At 42.5% G+C, this 12,479-nt stretch overlaps 1 protein-coding gene across 3 annotated transcripts in view; it reads left to right on the top strand.

Moving 5' to 3' along the window:
• slc24a6a (solute carrier family 24 member 6a) overlaps positions 1-12,426 on the top strand; it is a 50,900-nt gene extending 38,474 nt beyond the window's left edge. For all 3 annotated transcript variants that reach the window (XM_023842947.2, XM_023842946.2, XM_023842945.2), the window contains 5 exons: positions 86-252; positions 2,516-2,630; positions 4,340-4,452; positions 6,357-6,422; positions 9,343-12,426. In XM_023842947.2, coding sequence (XP_023698715.1) covers positions 86-252; positions 2,516-2,630; positions 4,340-4,452; positions 6,357-6,422; positions 9,343-9,453 — 572 coding nt within the window. In that variant the 3' untranslated portion in view covers positions 9,454-12,426. The remainder of the gene's footprint in view (positions 1-85; positions 253-2,515; positions 2,631-4,339; positions 4,453-6,356; positions 6,423-9,342) is intronic.
• The last annotated feature ends 53 nt before the right edge of the window (positions 12,427-12,479 follow it).

Here is a 12,479-nt window from a genome sequence, read left to right as displayed (position 1 = left end):
CACTCAAGCCTTCCAGATTTTTCCCTCAGCCGCCACCTGCTGTGCCTCCCTGCTCATTATCACACTGCTGTCATCCCCGCCACAGGGGGGCGCTGCAACCGTGTGAAGTGGCTGGTGTCCTGGCCCCTCGGTCTGCTGCTCTACTACACTGTGCCCAACTGTGTGTACCCGCGCTGGCATCGCTGGTTCATGGTCACCTTCGTGGCCTCCACGCTGTGGATCGCCATCTTCTCCTACCTCATGGTGTGGATGGTAAGGGTGTGAGCAGACGGCCGCCCGTGTTAGCAGACTGTGACCAGAGAGCCCTGCAGATCCCATATAATTGACATCATGCCTCCCAGGAGAGCTGGCCAAATTATCTCACATGTAATGCTAAGTTTACACTATGTGATTTTAACCCCTGATTTTCCGCTCGCCGGCGGTTTTTTGAGATCGCCTACAAAAGACTCGAATCGGAGGCAAATTGGTGTCGGCTTGGCGCCGGCAAATCTGCAGTCGATCGCTGTGTGTGAGCCGTTGGGAGACGCGACCAGACGGAGTCGCTGGTGTGTCACGGACGTCCCTCAGATATCCCGCAGGCTAAATATCTGGACCTGTGGGCGACTCCAAATCCTGTAGTGTGAAAAGTGTTGTGACCCGACGGCGACTGGTAATGAATGTGGCGATGTGCAGGAGAGGGGAAACCCAGGAGAGGTGTTTAAAAAGGTGTGAGGAGTTCGGACCGCTTAGTAACTGTTTTTAATATTCAGGGAAGAGGTATCTCTCTCTCTCTCTATCTCTTTCTCTCATCTCTCTCTCTCTTCCTCTCTCTCTCTATATATATATGTGTGTGTGTGTGTGTATAGATAGATAAATAGATAGATAGGTGTGTGTGTGTGTGTGTGTGTGTGTGTATAGATAGATAGATAGGTGTGTGTGTGTGTGTGTGTGTGCGTGTGTGTGCATGTGCTGGGTCACCAATAATCAGAGGTGTGTATAACAGTGTTTCCTGAAAGTCCTATGTTTAAAAAGGCTAACATGCAGCACATTTGTAAATGTAGATCGTATGTTGTCATTTGATTAAAGTGTTTCAACAATTTGTAGCTTAGTAGCATTTACTGGAGTATTGTCATTTCCCCATGTCACTTCTCGCATGTGTTTTCATGACAGAATATAGTTTGGAGACCAGACAGACTCCTGAGCAATTGCTCCTGGTGAAAGATCCTGTAGCGTGTGACCCCCCCTGTTGCTGAGCAGTTGTATAGTTTATTACCACAACAACTTCAAGATTCCCAGTTAGAAGACAACAAGTCGTGTAGTGTGAACAGCACACTGATCTGATGACTTAGAAAGTCGTGTAGTGTGAACAGCACACTGATCTGATGACTTAGGAAGTCGTGTAGTGTGAACAGCACACTGATCTGATGACTTAGGAAGTCGTGTAGTGTGAACAGCACACTGATCTGATGACTTAGAAAGTCGTGTAGTGTGAACAGCACACTGATCTGATGACTTAGAAAGTCGTGTAGTGTGAACAGCACACTGATCTGATGACTTAGGAAGTCGTGTAGTGTGAACAGCACACTGATCTGATGACTTAGAAAGTCGTGTAGTGTGAACAGCACACTGATCTGATGACTTAGGAAGTCGTGTAGTGTGAACAGCACACTGATCTGATGACTTAGAAAGTCGTGTAGTGTGAACAGCACACTGATCTGATGACTTAGGAAGTCGTGTAGTGTGAACAGCACACTGATCTGATGACTTAGAAAGTCGTGTAGTGTGAACAGCAGACTGATCTGATGACTTAGAAAGTCGTGTAGTGTGAACAGCACACTGATCTGATGACTTAGGAAGTCGTGTAGTGTGAACAGCACACTGATCTGATGACTTAGGAAGTCGTGTAGTGTGAACAGCACACTGATCTGATGACTTAGAAAGTCGTGTAGTGTGAACAGCACACTGATCTGATGACTTAGGAAGTCGTGTAGTGTGAACAGCACACTGATCTGATGACTTAGAAAGTCGTGTAGTGTGAACAGCACACTGATCTGATGACTTAGAAAGTCGTGTAGTGTGAACAGCACACTGATCTGATGACTTAGAAAGTCGTGTAGTGTGAACAGCACACTGATCTGATGACTTAGAAAGTCGTGTAGTGTGAACAGCACACTGATCTGATGACTTAGAAAGTCGTGTAGTGTGAACAGCACACTGATCTGATGACTTAGGAAGTCGTGTAGTGTGAACAGCACACTGATCTGATGACTTAGAAAGTCGTGTAGTGTGAACTCTGCATAAGAGCACTGGAACCCGCTTGCTAGATGTTGAAAGCTGAATTGGCTTCATATAGCTGTGTAATTTTTCATCATCAGTTTCTCCATTTCTGGAATGATGCTAGATGTCAGCATCTGACCTTATATTTATCCATTCTACTGAAGTAACCAGTTAACAAAGGCAGCCCTGATCCCAGCACATTGTTCCTGCCGACGGCGCAGTGCATTCTGAGCCCTGTCAGCCCGCTGCCTCTCCTCAGGTCACCATCATCAGCTTCACGCTGGAGATTCCTGATGTCCTCATGGGCATCACCTTCCTGGCAGCAGGAACCAGCGTCCCTGACTGCATGGCCAGCCTCATCGTTGCACGACAAGGTGCCACAAGCCGCCTTCACTTCATGTGCCTTGTGCTCTCGATTCATCTCCCCATCATATTGTCTGATTCCGTCACTCTTTTCCTCTCATTTTCTGCTGAAAGGTCTCCCCTTCTGTCAGCTTATATTGCCTTTGTGGGGTGACTGATGAAACCCTAACGCTACCTCTGGTAGCACTACTGATAAGACATACTAAAATCTTGGCTAATGTTGTTCATGCTAAATGAATTGGCTGGCGAGCCTGGAGTGGCCAATCGGGAGAGCCAGGAAAATCCCCATTGGGCTATTTAACTGTTGTGGTGGTCAACAAAATAATTTAAAAGTTTAAAATTGAGCCGGTCATAAACAAAATTATTTGACAAGTCTAAAATTCTATAGCAATGCTTCAGAATGTTAACCAGTGAGTTTTCTCACACGTGCGCACTCGCACACACACACACAGGTTTGTAATTATATGCTTGTGGGGACTCTCCATTCATTTCTATGGAGAAAATTGTAATCCCAGCAATAATAACCTTAACTCCTACCCGCCCTAACCAAAAAATGGTCCCCATAACGTCAAAATAACACATTTTTATTACATTGTGGGGAACATTTGGTCCTTGAACAATATGCTATTTATTGTTTATTTTGTTTGCGCAAAGTCAATAAAAGTTATCCAGATAATAAGACTTGAACTCTGGCATCACTTATTAAAGGTTCCCCAGAACAAAAACAAAATGGGCTGAAAATTCAGGCATAAAACTTCCAGGCTGAAAGTTAGTCCCACTCCGTGTCTGTTGGACGGATGTGCCTTTGAGGTGCTCATGGAAGTTTTACTTACACAAAAATGTTCTAAGGGCAGAAGGAACATTGATTGGTTCAGAGAGGTAATCAATCAAATTGTAGAGGAGATGGGTCCGAGCAGCTAGAGGAGGCCGGACCAATATATCTGAATGGTTGGTGCCGCTTCCTCTAGTTGCTCAAATCCACCTACTCTACAATCTGATTGGTTATCTCTCTGAACCAATCATTTTTCCTTCTGCCCTCAGAACATTTTTGTGAAAGTATAAACTCCCGTGAGCCAGCGGGGTTTGCATGATCCCCACATGTCTGTAAAAGTTTTCTCCTGGTACACTGGTATCCTCACACAAGATGGGAGCTTTAGGTGAATTTGCATCTCTGATTTTTTTTTTTTAGATTAGAGCAGATTCGATGTCGTCGTCATTGTGTTGAGTTGAGGTGCAAAGCCAATGAGATGCAAACCCATGCTGTGGCATTGCATGCATGTGTGTGTGTGTGCGTGCGTGCGTGCGTGCGTGTGTGTGCGTGCGCGTGCGTGCATGCGTGCGCGCGCGTGTGTGTGTGTGCGTGCGTGTGTGTGTGTGTGTGCGTGTGTGTGTGTGTGCGTGCGTGTGTGCGTGCGTGCGTGTGGGTGTGTGCGTGTGTGTGCGTGCGTGCGTGCGTGTGCGTGCGTGCGTGTGTGCGTGTGTGCGTGTGTGTGTGTGTGTGTGTGTGTGTGGGTGTCACCTGGGATGGGTCGCCGTCTTGTCCATGGCGTCCCCTGCTTTGTGTTATGTACTTGCTGGCAGAGGCTGCAGACTCACCATGTTCCCGTACCGGAAACGTATTATGCATGGCTGGTTTTCCTCCAGCACCTCTTCTTAATCCCCCTGCCGCCCCCCCTTTTTTCAGTGCCTTACTTTGCCCCGTCTCTCTGATTGTCCCCAGGCATGGGGGACATGGCTGTGTCCAACTCCATCGGTAGCAATATCTTCGACATCCTCCTGGGTCTGGGCTTCCCCTGGGCCTTGCGCACTCTGGTTGTGGATTACGGGTCTACGGTAGGTCTCCCTGCTCCTGTCCATATCTAAAGGTTGTGCCAAGAGAAACAATGCCGTGATGCAGTGTTCAACACGTTATTGACACGCTGATGTAATCTGTTATTTATTATGAATATTTTTAACGGATATTTTTTATTATGAATCTGTTGTGCTTTCTCGGTCCTTCTAATTATATAGTATAATGTGGTGTTTTACAATTTAAAACATAGGCGCATTGGACAATGAATTCCGGAAACATGCTTTATAAATTGTATATGTATGTAACCCCAAGACAAGCAAAAGAAAGAATGCTCGGTTTTTCTCTCATGTATTCTTTTAAAGTGTAGATAAATGTGCCTTGTTCACTAGTTTGTCACTGAACAAATAATCTGATTTATTTTTATTTACCTTAATATTTTCTGTTTACTCATTTCCACATTTTTTTTGTCTGCCCTGCCACCCTCAGCAAAAAGGCAAAGTCACTTCTAGCTAAGAATATGTTAGACTCTTCAAAATATTTACTTTGTATCATTCTGAGAATCTTCACAATCCACAAGGAGTCTGATGAATCACTTCAACCACTTTTGTTGAGCGACATTTATAATTATGGCAATTGCCTCATAAGAATCCTATTCTCAGGGAATTTATTACAAAAAGAAGAGTGTAAATCAATGTGTAGGAAACAGTGAAGTTATTCATAAACGTCTCACAAACAGCATTTAGACTTTGAATGACTGGATCCCCTTTCTCTTAGACCACCAGACTTTAGAGTTTTTTTCTGTATATAATCTCTGCCATTTTAGTATTTCAGGCAGGAACATCTCTTATAAATGTGCATGTGGAGTAGGGTGGTGTGGTTTGCTGGGTGGTCTGGGGAACCTGAACCTGGCGATGTACTGAGGGTGATACCACATACAAGCTTCTGCCTTGTTCTAAAACCACATCATGGCTTAACTGGGGATGCGTCCAGGATCTTAGCACTTATTTTAAGAGAGCTGTCTTGAACTGTTAAGATGAAGTGATTCATGGCCTTCGCTGGTACTTAAACATTAGGCCTGATCCAGCTGATAACATCCTTCCTGTCTTACGATAGTATATCCTGCACTCTATGCTTACTCTTGAGGATTGTTTTCTCTTTCATTCTTTCCATCTCTCTCTCTTTCCTTCTTTTATCTTTCTCTGCCAAATATGTTGACTTTAATGGTGTAAGGAGGCTGGCGTTACTGAAGGTTGCCCGTACTAAGAGGATAAGTAAAATCTTCAAACTGTTGGCCGCTATGAAAAAGCAGCTCATAATCGGATGCTCCAAGGGTCTGTTGGAGCAGGAAGAGTAATTCATTGTATTCTGAGAGGGTGCAGCAGAGGCTTGTCGGGCCGGCGGTTGGTGTGCTCTTAGGTAGCTAGAGATGCAAAAATAAAGTGACACGCTTATAAACGTTATTAACATTCATCATTTGACATACGTGTAACACTGTCCAAATAAATCTCTTGTCACATCTTGCACTTTGGATTTAATAGTGAGCTAATTGATAGATTTACATCAAATTTAATGACAGCAATATTTCTGTATCACTATTTTTTAGCACAACATGTGTTTTTGATTATTAATGGAGGAAGATGCTGTATATGCAGCAGATTGTACATGGTGTGGCAGGTAGAGTTGTCTCGCTATGGAGTTGAATCTGGCCGCAGTACTAACTGCGGAGACCTATGGGCATTGGCCAAACAACCAACCCTTAAATGCCTGGCACACTAAAGGCTTGGCACTTAGCCTTTGACTCGGATTTGCTTTGAATTGAAGGCTAAATCGAAGACTTTGCTGACCTTAGCCAAAAGAAAACCCATTTACTGTATTCAAAAAAACCAATAGATGTTGAAGTGTTCATGTTTTATTGTCTTCAGTCGTCCTACTTATGTCTTTGCAGGTGTTTATCAACAGCAAGGGGTTGGTGTACTCCGTGATCCTGCTGCTGGCTTCTGTGTTCCTCACGGTGAGCACGGCAAACCCGTCTGAAGGGTCAGAGGTCACGCACAGGGTGTGGGAAAACATGGGAGTTTATGAAACTTGTTGGCAGAGGATTGTGCTCCATATGACGCCAGGTTTCATTTACACTGCTAATAAAGCATTAGCGGTGGATCAGAGCCAACAGGAACCTGTGAGACAGACGGATTTATTGGTCACGCACGTAAACAAAGAGTATCGCTACCTCTTAGTCAAAAAGGAATGAGTCCCGAGCTTAACTTTAAAGGTTTATTACTTCTGTTTTCCTTCATGAAATTAATTCCTGTCAGTACGCAACTCAAGACATCTCTTCGTATCTTGAGCAATGACATTTTTAGACTTGATAAGTAGATATGTTGAAAGCATCTTAAATGAGTATATGTAGTGTATGCCAAAATAAGCATCCAAGTTGCTGAATCCTTTATTGGAAGTATCAGTGTAGATCTTAATACTTACAGGGATATATTAATGTTTGCATAAACCTGGATAAATAATTAACCCTAGTGGCCTTGTAATATTTATCTTGTGTTCTCTTTTAAAAAAAAAACAATAATTGTACTAGGTAACTGCGGAAATAAAGAAAGTCTAGTGTGGTTAAGTGATCAACCAATTAACACCCTGTTACTCATTACAATGCATCAGTAGGTGCTGCAAAGGCCCAGCGGCCTGTTCACTTTGCTGATGTTTCAAGGGAAACATCTACATGTTTGCCTGAATCATCTGTGATTTTCACACACAGATTTGAGATTCAAGGCAAAAACGATAAGCGACTTTACAACTAAATGTTAAATCTAAGTTGTGAACAGGCCTATCCGTGCAGATGCAAACTACAGTTGGATTGAAGTGCATCAGCCATAAAAATGCACTTGCTTGTGTGAGTAAAGTGTTACTAAATGTATAGACAGTGATCATGTGGCTCAGTAGGCTGGACACATCCTCCTAAAAGAGTCTCACAGGCTCAAGGGCCTGTTTCCCACGGAGAACGGCTCTGGAATCTGTTTGACATTTTGGGGTGCATTTTCCCTTCAGGATCCAAGGTCATTCAGTCCTTTAAACGAGAGGTTAAATAACAATTAATAAAAAGTCTGACCAATCACGTTCGTTTAATGGGGAATCCTTGTCCTGATTGGCTTAGAATGCATTAAAACTCTCCTGATGGCTCCCAATGGGAGCACAGACAGCGTATTTTGGCAGCTTCCTGTATGTTACACACAACTGGACTGTGCTTCTTTGGTGTCAATGATGTTGCTGGTTCTAGTCTAGTGTGGAGGTGAGGGATTTGCTATCCTGCCCTTGAGGGAGCTTTTTTATCAGTGCATTTTTTTGTTTACAATTAATCAGAGCTGTAGTTTACAATGAAGGAGCAGCCAGGACTCTCATACACACACTGCCTGGCCAAAAAAAAAGCCATAGTTTGAAGTTCTATCAGCCAATACTTGAGAGCCAATGACTGGATCATTATTACAGCCCAGCAACGTTATGCAGCAATAAAGTGAAGTCAGCTGAGCACCTGAATCTACTGTCCAGGTTACACCTCCATCCATCATCAATGGGTTTTCTCTTCCCTGTTGACATGGGCATATTCCAGGACGAGAACTCCAAGATTCATTGGGTCGAATTGTCATAGAGTGGTTCAGGGAGCATGAGGAATCATTTTCACGTATGACAGAGTTGTGACCTTAACCTCATTGAAGGTCTTTGTGCTGAAGGAGGCTTTATGGAGTGGTTCAACACACTAGTCAATACAGGATCTCAGTGAGAAATGAATGCAAATCTCGATGAAAATAAAGGGTGAGATGTTGCATAAGCCTGTGGAAACAATGCCATGACAAATGTGCGCCATAATCAAATCTAAAGGCGGTCCAACGAAAAATTCAAATGGCGACTTTTTCTGGCCTGGCAGTGTACGTTATATATACAGTACTGTGCAAAAGTCTTAGTGCAGGATATACTGTTTCCCATAACTACTCTGATGAACTTGACATTGGTTCATCATGGTAGATCTCGAGACGTCTGCTTGTTAGGTTATTTACTGGTCTAGTTGAGGGAAGAGTGTGTCAGCTTAGCTTTTTGAAAACCTCCTAAAGTCACCTCAGTATTTGCAGTCACACACCCATGCGTTTTTTTATTGGCCGCTAACACACCTTGTATGGCTAATCAATTATTTAATTATTTGTTATGAAATGTAACAAATACATGGAACGGCTGAGGTGCCCTTGAGGAGAGTTATGGGCACCAAAGCGGTGTTCATCTTGCCATCCAACTAGATATCTGTAACTTTTTGCAGAAATTCTTGTTGGTTTTTGTCAAGTTAATCTTAGTTTGCATGTGTTTTTCTCTGAGCAAATGTACATTTATTACCCAGATAAACAGCCTGAAACATGTTCTATGACTCCCTAAGACTTTTGCACTGTACTGTAAAAACTGTGTGTGTGTGTGTGTGTGTGTGTGTGTGTGTGTGTAGGTTATGTATTTATATATAAAACCTGTTATCTGGTTAACCTGTTAACCTGTTTTGACATTATGGGGACCCTTTTTTCGGTCGACACAACGTGGAACCTCAAATTTATAAAAGTCTGTGACTACAATCAAAAAACTAAAAATGCCTAAAGTCTTCTATTTTGTTTGGTTACTTGTGAGTAAGGTTAGGGTTGGGAAGGGGTTAACCTTGTCGTTGTTGGGATTACATTTTTTCCATAGAATTGAATGGACAGTCCCCGCTAAGATATGGATACAAACGTGCGTGCGTGTGTGTGTGTGTGTGTGTGTGTGTGTGTGTGTGTATGTGTGTGTTGTGTGTGTGTGTGTGTGCACGCACGTAGACATGACTTCGTCCATCCTCCTGGCCTCCCCCCTCACTGCCATGTGCTGTGTTCTCCACCTGTCATTCTGCCCCCCCCCTTGCCCAGGTACTCAGCGTGCACTTGAACCACTGGAGGCTGGACCGGCGCCTGGGGGTCGGCCTGGTGCTGCTCTACTCCGTCTTCGTGCTCTGCTCCATATTCTTCGAGCAGCTGTAGCCTGCCCTCACGCTCCGTCATAGCTGCCTGCACTGCTGACGCGGAGAACATGCTTGTTCATCTTTCCATCCTGTTTGGTTTAGAGTATTCCTGTCTCCCATAACTACCCTGATGTACTTGACATTGGTTCATCATGATGGCTCTCAAGACGTTTATTACTAGCCTAGTTGAGGCCAGAGTGCGAGGGTTTGGGTCAAAGGCACAAGCCTTTGCCCCAAACCTTCCCTCCCCTCCTCTGCCCCTGTGATCTGCTGTGATCTGGATGTATAAACAGGCTGCAGGATTTCAATACTCCCTCGTCTATTTTGAGCTGCAGACCTGGCAGCCGATGTTGGGGACACATCCAGAAAAAAAAACGAAACTGGTTTGTCCTCGTCCCCTTTGCCCAGGCCTTGTGACGTCAGATGTGTAGCAGCAATTGCTGGCAGTGTGGGGATTGTGACCTCTAAAAATGTCACACAGTTCAAGTTTCTCTGTTCAAACCAAGGGAAGTTTTAAAAGAAAACTGTAAATGAACTCTATAATCAAGTTCATATGTAATGTGAAGAGGCAGAACTATTGAACTATGATTTGGAAGTGCTGTTAATATTTTAACATTGGGAAACTGACCTATTTTTACCCTAGAGGCCAAAAGGATATGAATCATGGTTGTTTTCTACCAGGTGCAGTCAAATCTACACAGGCACAAGTATAGTAGAGAGGACTATTTAACGTCCATTACATTGAGATTGACCTGTTTTAGTAAGGTGTAGGCCTTGCAGTGATCTACAAATGTGTCACGGTTTGTAATACGGCTAGACACTGAATTAAAAATGTTACAATACAAATCCATAAATAACATAAAAATCAAGCAATGCAACTTCCAGGAGAAAATAATTGGCTGTGGAAGGGATTTCTGTGTGTAAACGCACCAGAGACCAGTGCAGCATGCAGGAAATGTTTTCCCTACCAATGGCTAATGAACCATCAAAGGCTCAATGTGACCTTTCCCGCATAATCTAACTGTAATCTACGATAAGTCAATAGCCGGGAAGGACAGGGAGGGAAATTAAGGTAGTACAATGAAACCCTTTTGTTTGATCTGGTCATACTGGTTACTTATACAGTGCTAGCTATAAGAGTTCCCACTGTGGAGATCTGTTTGGCCCTCCAATGCGCTATTTGTTCCTCCTGATCAATTCTACCTGTCTTCAGGTCAGATATATGACATTTTCTACTAGTTTCTCCAAGAAAAAAAAATTCTTCACATTTAGTACATTTCGGTTTTTGGCTGTATTGGTCTAGGGTGTGGGTTTGGGTAGGATCACTGGAGACATGTCTCCGGCAATATTGTGGGAGTACCGTGTGTTCGGCGTCAATGGTCCTCACCTGGGGATGTGGTTTGATGCTCAGTGAATGGATACATGTTTCACACTGTTCAATTCTCTGAAAGTTGTTGAAGATTTGTTATAATGTCTGCACTATTCTGCATGACACATCCCTTCTTATGGAGTAAAATGAAATCCTTCTAAACATTCAATACAGATTTTGAATAGGTATAAATCTATTTAATATGTGTTTATATATTTTCAGCTGTCGCCACTTTTGATATCTTGTGTACGGGTCTAATATTACGGTTCACTGAGATTAGGTACGTTTGATGTTCAAGACAAAGATACAGTCTGACCACTTATTTATGAGTATTATTATATTGAGCAAGTTCAGAAGAAACCTCACATTACCTTTGCTAAGTGTTTACTAAACATATGCATAGTTTTTTAAGAATGGGTGTCAGAGAGTATCTAGTTATATTTGTGATGTATTTTAATATTAAATGATCATTGTTGTTACTATGTTTATATTTCAGGTTACGTGTCCTTCCAAAAAAACGTGTTTAGGTTTTTTAGTATCTATAAAGGGATTTTAAAGAAAGAATATTATATGTATGCAGAGCCCCTTTCATCAAATATGAAAAAAATATAAACTTAATGTTTTGTTTTTTGTAAACCAGTGTATATACAGAGTCATGATACATTCTAGGTATTTTCACTTCGGCAACTTTCGTGTTAGTTGCAAATCCCTTGCATGTTATTAGGAGAGGGACAGAGTCATTTATAGGTGTGTCCATCATGCCCAAGTCCAACCTGGAGCCACATTTCTTCTATGGTCCACTGAGCGAGGGGTTTAAACATTCGATTTCCTCTTATTTTGCTAAGTTTACAGTTAACTGTTGTTGACATCCTCACATGTTTCTGTAATGTTTTAACATTTTGACTGTAACTGCAATGCCAGAATTAAGCTTATCCTCTCCTAGCATCTGCCAGAAAGGTTTCTATCTGTTGCTCATGTGCTTTAGGTTAAACTCTTGGCCTCCAGATTGATGAGGAAGAGGAACCATAGTGGCAATCATGAGGAAAACCCCTAACAGCATATTATTCATCATGTCATTGCAAATGGCTAATTTCTTACTAAGGCTTGTAATTAGTGAGATGGATAATCAATTTATTATGTTACAGCAGCCATTTGAGAATGTCACATGCTGGCTGGTGTGGATCCATTTAGAGGTTTCTGGAACAGTAGCTAGAATCATAAGGAACTGAAATTGATGGCTAAAAGAGAAGTCAGAATATCCCAGATTGCAATTTGTCTTGTTTTAGAAATGTGAAGATAACAGAAGATAATGATATTGTGTATGTGGTTGGAGTGCAGCCTGGAGGCTATATGAACCTAACCATCGGGTATCTGCTTACACTGATTGGGAATTTTTTTTTATTAATTAGCAGCACATGTTGTACTTGCAGAAATAGGTCAAGCGGGTAGCGAAAACGGATGGATGAATGGATGGATGGATGGATGGATGTTTTACGTGAAAAACTAATAACTGAAATTGTGATTGTTTTGTCACTAATTTTATTTATTGACCACAGAATCATAAAATATAAAGTATTGACCAAAAAAAAAATCATATTTTAGAAAAAATACTGCGCAAAGTTTCACCTGAAGTCTAAAGCTACTGTTTTTGAGGTAGATGTGCAGTTCAGACATTT

This window comes from Paramormyrops kingsleyae, chromosome 10 (assembly GCF_048594095.1).
Source record: "Paramormyrops kingsleyae isolate MSU_618 chromosome 10, PKINGS_0.4, whole genome shotgun sequence".
Taxonomy (NCBI): Eukaryota; Metazoa; Chordata; class Actinopteri; order Osteoglossiformes; family Mormyridae; genus Paramormyrops; species Paramormyrops kingsleyae.
The sequence above is the reverse complement of the archived record's forward strand: the minus strand, read 5'-3'. Positions and strand labels throughout refer to the sequence as shown.